General features: G+C 34.1%; 1 protein-coding gene across 1 annotated transcript; it reads right to left on the bottom strand.

The window, feature by feature from the left end:
• On the bottom strand, nt 76–3,826 carry LOC107609429 (ribosome biogenesis regulatory protein homolog). The gene is made up of 7 exons (XM_016311410.2): nt 3,382–3,826; nt 3,007–3,058; nt 2,655–2,783; nt 1,517–1,634; nt 768–951; nt 563–676; nt 76–460 (listed from the first exon to the last, which is right to left on the bottom strand). Exons 1-7 carry the CDS (start codon nt 3,634–3,636, stop codon nt 317–319), a joined length of 996 nt encoding a protein of 331 aa, XP_016166896.1. The 5' UTR covers nt 3,637–3,826; the 3' UTR covers nt 76–316.

Genomic DNA, 4,434 nt, shown 5'->3' with positions numbered 1-4,434 from the left:
AAGAAAAGTAAAATAGGTGAAAAAATAAGAGAAATAGAGAAAGGGAGAGAAAGAAGAGAATTCATTAATTTTAGAAAAAAAAAATTTGATTTCAATTGCAATGAAAAAATGATATGTAATACATTTTAGTCGTAAAATTAATAAAGTATAACAGATAAACTCATGGCATTCAAAATCGCTTCCCCTTTACTCTGGCCTTACATCGATACAAAGACTCAGAGAGGTGGGAATAAGCATGGTAATTCATAAAGGTCTACAAAACTTTAAACTAATAAACATGGTTTAAAAACTCTCTACAACATCAACAAGCTCTAGACTACTTTCCTTTTGCTTTCCCTTTCTTAGAACTTCCCTTTTTAAAAGACTTTTTCTGCGTTTTCAATTTGCTGTCCGTAGCTGAAGCCTTTGCTTTCTCAAACCTTCGTTTTTTCTCTTTTTTCACCGTGTGCATCGAGACCGCCTAGAATACAGAGGAAGTAAAATCGAGGACGAAAGAAACAGTTCATAAAGTTTGGTCAATATTGAAATTGAGGTCACTAGATAACTTGAAAGTTGAAAGTACCTTGTCAACGTTGAGTATATCATGGGAATGCTTTGACATAATTTTATTCAATATTTTTTCAGTTTGCTCCTTCTCCTGCGATCCTATCCCTTTTCCTTCCACAACTGGCAGGAACTAAGTTAAGAAAAAAGAAAGCAATGCCAATTAGCCAAATTACATGAATAAAAGAAACAGATCAATATTGTAAATAGCATTGGTTTGCAACCTTTCGATATTTTCCTTTATGCTGAGCAGGCTTTTCACCAGCCAACTTCTTGTCAAATTTGCCACCACTGGCTGTTGAAGTTGCTACAGTTCCAGCTATATTACCTAATTCATCCTTAGTTACTTTCTTAGGTGCTGCCTGTGTTCCTGTTATAGGCAAAGCTGTAGCAGCCAATTGAACATGGCTGCATAGGAATTTATTCAGTCCTCATAACAAGAGAAAACATTGGGGGAATTGTGCACAACGGTAAGATAAAAATAAGTAAAAAAAAATATGAAAGTAAAGAAAATGTGCCGTTAAAAATACATCACACAACAGAGGACCGAGACAATGCAATCAAATTTAGTTATGATTAATTACAGCAGTTAGACCAACTGTTAACAATACGGTGCAATGAACAAGCAAAATTTATTTTAGATCAAGTAGCAAAGTATATTAGTACTAGTTGAACAAGGATTAACAAAGAAATTGTACTTATTTGGGTTTTGTAATTCAAGCAGAATAAAACTTTTACTCTGCAAAACAGAAAGTGACAACCACTATAAGTCCAGAAGGGGAGCCAACAGGCAAAGGACAAGCAATGAATATCAATATTGTATTTTTGACAAAGCAGCCAAATGACACATGAAATAAATCCTCAAACCAAAGTACCTAACTACTAACTAACTAACAACAATAACTAGTAGTAGTAGTAGTACTGTAGTAGTAGTAGTAAGAGGGTGAGAAAAGGCAAGAGATAAAATAAAAACCTTGGCAGAGCACCAAATTTGGCAGCTTGTTTCAAGTTCTGCAGTCTGTTATTCTCCTGTTTTTCAACTCTTTTCTTCTTGTTTTCCTTTCTTTTGGCAAAAGGGTCCTCTTCTGGATCTGCAAAATTTTCCTTATTAATTAATATACATCATCATTATCATTATAGCTTTTATTAACGCACAGAATTGTATACACCAACTAGCGAAAATTAGATTCATGCACCCTTTGCGCACACATGAGAAGATAGAATACAAAAAATATCCAAAGAAGATTATGACATCACTGGAACCATTGATGTATATAAACTTCACAATGTCTAACTAGCATGATCCACATTATCTCACACCAGAAATCATGCCAAAAACACAAAGTATGACAATGAGATCTTTCAAATTTTAAAGGCCTAACTGATGGATACTAAATCAGATAAATTCACAACTTCTTCTCTAAAAGCAAAGCTTAGGCTGCGTTTGGTTAGTGTCTTTTAGACACATAGACACATACACAAATACACAAAGATACATAGACATAAAGATACACAAATTCTGTAATATGTTTGGTAATAATGTACAAGACACACATGTATAAATCAAATGTCAATTTCCCCCCTCTGTGTCTTATGCATTGATAATTTCAAAAATAATTACAGATAAAAAGGTCAAATTTTGTATTCTATGCATTGTGTCTCCGTATCTCAGCTTCAAGGAGGAACACTAAATACATGTATTTTGTGTGTATCTTGTACCACCGTGTCTATCCAAATCTGTGTCTCAACAAACAAACGATGAACATGTACCACCATGTCTAACAATTAGTGTCTATTTCTCAACAAACAAACACAGCCTTATATAATCAAAGCTGTCTAAGGTAACTTAAATTGTTCATTTCAGTTTTAAATCTTCCTTCCTCAGAAGAACCAACCGTGATCTAAATCAGACTTTTCTTTTAGTTTCTTCAAACATTTATCCTAATCTCAAACTTAAAAGATGTAACAGTTGTGTAAGCATCCAAAATTCACTCCACTAGACTTGGCCACTTAGATAAAAAAAAAAAAAATCAAAACAGTAACTGCAAATTTCATTTAAATAAAGATTCCTTCAAAGGGACAAAGGGCAAAGGATGGCTCAATAATTTTACCATCATTGGGTTTTGCCTCAATAATAGGCACAGCATCTTCATCATTCGCACGATCGTATCCATATGTACGTTTCCAGGTTCCAGTTTGTTCGTCATATGCAATTTTGTCTTTCTTTCGCTTCTGTATTCCTGAGAGAATAGCACACAACATAGTCAGTAAAAAAAATTTAAAGACAAACCCAAACCCCAAACAGGACTACATAAACATAAGTATTAAGGTCACACAATGTAATCAAACTCTCGAATCACCTAAACACCAATTTACACAAACTTGAAATATAAAACTTCAAACTCACTAACTTGATTTTTAAGCATAATATGAGCTTAATTAAAAGAGCCATAAAGCACAAACCTTTCTTTTTGGCAAATTGCTCCCACTTGGTAGGAGGTTTGGGCTTAGGCAGCTGCAAAACACAGTATTACAAAACTCCATGAGCAAATAAATAACTTCAAGGATTAATAATTAAATTAGGGTTTTAATAACAAGTACTTTAAAGGCAAACGCTAAGAAATCAGGAGTGCTAAACTTTTCCGTCGAAAATTTAAAAAATTAGGGGTCCCAATCGATTAAAATAAGTTAAAGTTTAACAATTTTCTACTTCTAGTATCAACCTAATCACTAATCTCTAAACCCTAGAACCGTTAAATGAATAGACATAATACCAATAATTAATTATAATCAACAGAATAGAATGAAAAGAGAGTGAAGAAGTAAAGAGGAGTATACCGGTTTCTGTCTGGGCAATTTGGTGAGTGGGGGAGGCAACTTGACGAGGGGACCGTCGACGTCTTCGGTGGAAGGCAAGGTGAAGAGGGAATCGGCGATGGCTTGAACCAACTCAGTGCCTTTCTGGAGACACTGGCTGATTAGGTCTTCCCTTGAAGGAGTAGGGTCAGAAGGAAACACGTGATGAAGGTCCGTGGCCATAAGATGGCCCAGGTCAACCTCCAAGTGCTTCGGTTCTTGATTCTCTACCTCCATCTCTCTATCGATCTATCTATGGAGGGGAAGGAAACAGCGCCGCCGTCACTGTCACGTGTGCTGAGGGAGTGTAATACGTAGAAGAGGAAAAATGAGAACCAAAAGGAAGAAGATTAAGGACAGGGAAGTGGTGCGGCTACTACTACCGTCCAACTTTGTCATTAGGGTTTTCTTCATGGATGTTAGTTGAAAAATGAATAAAAAAAATAAAATTGGTAAAAAGGATGATTTTAAAGCGTTTTTGAACGTTGAGGATGATTTTAATAACGAAAAAAGGCCGGGGACGATTTTGATTTTCAGCTCAGACCTTAGGGACGATTTCAGTACTTAACCCTTTTTTTATTATTGTCATCACTAACAACACTAACATTTTGTTAACATTTTTATTGGTTCTGATTTTTTTTGTGCCATTATTAAATAATTTCAGTTCATTTTTTAGTTTATTTGAGATTTATTTGGATCCAGAAATAAATTTGATATTGTTTTATTGATGATTGAGTTTTTTTATTGTTTGTTTAAATTTGAATTAATTTCGCTTCATTTGTGAATTAACTGATATTTACTTGAAGTTGTTGTTAAGTATTCACCAAATTTATTATTCTTTAAGAAATTTCGGTTCATTTCTTAGTTTAATTTATCTTCATTTGGTTTCGTCTCGCTTGAATTTGCTGAATTTGTTTGTATGTGGTTGTTTAGTTAGTTTTTGTTCAAATATGAACTAATTTCGGTTCATTTGTGAATTAACTAATATTCATTTGATGTTGCCGTTAAGTATTGACCAAATTTTTTATTCCTTAA

Source organism: Arachis ipaensis, chromosome B07, assembly GCF_000816755.2.
Source record: "Arachis ipaensis cultivar K30076 chromosome B07, Araip1.1, whole genome shotgun sequence".
NCBI lineage: Eukaryota > Viridiplantae > Streptophyta > Magnoliopsida > Fabales > Fabaceae > Arachis > Arachis ipaensis.
The sequence above is the reverse complement of the archived record's forward strand: the minus strand, read 5'-3'. Positions and strand labels throughout refer to the sequence as shown.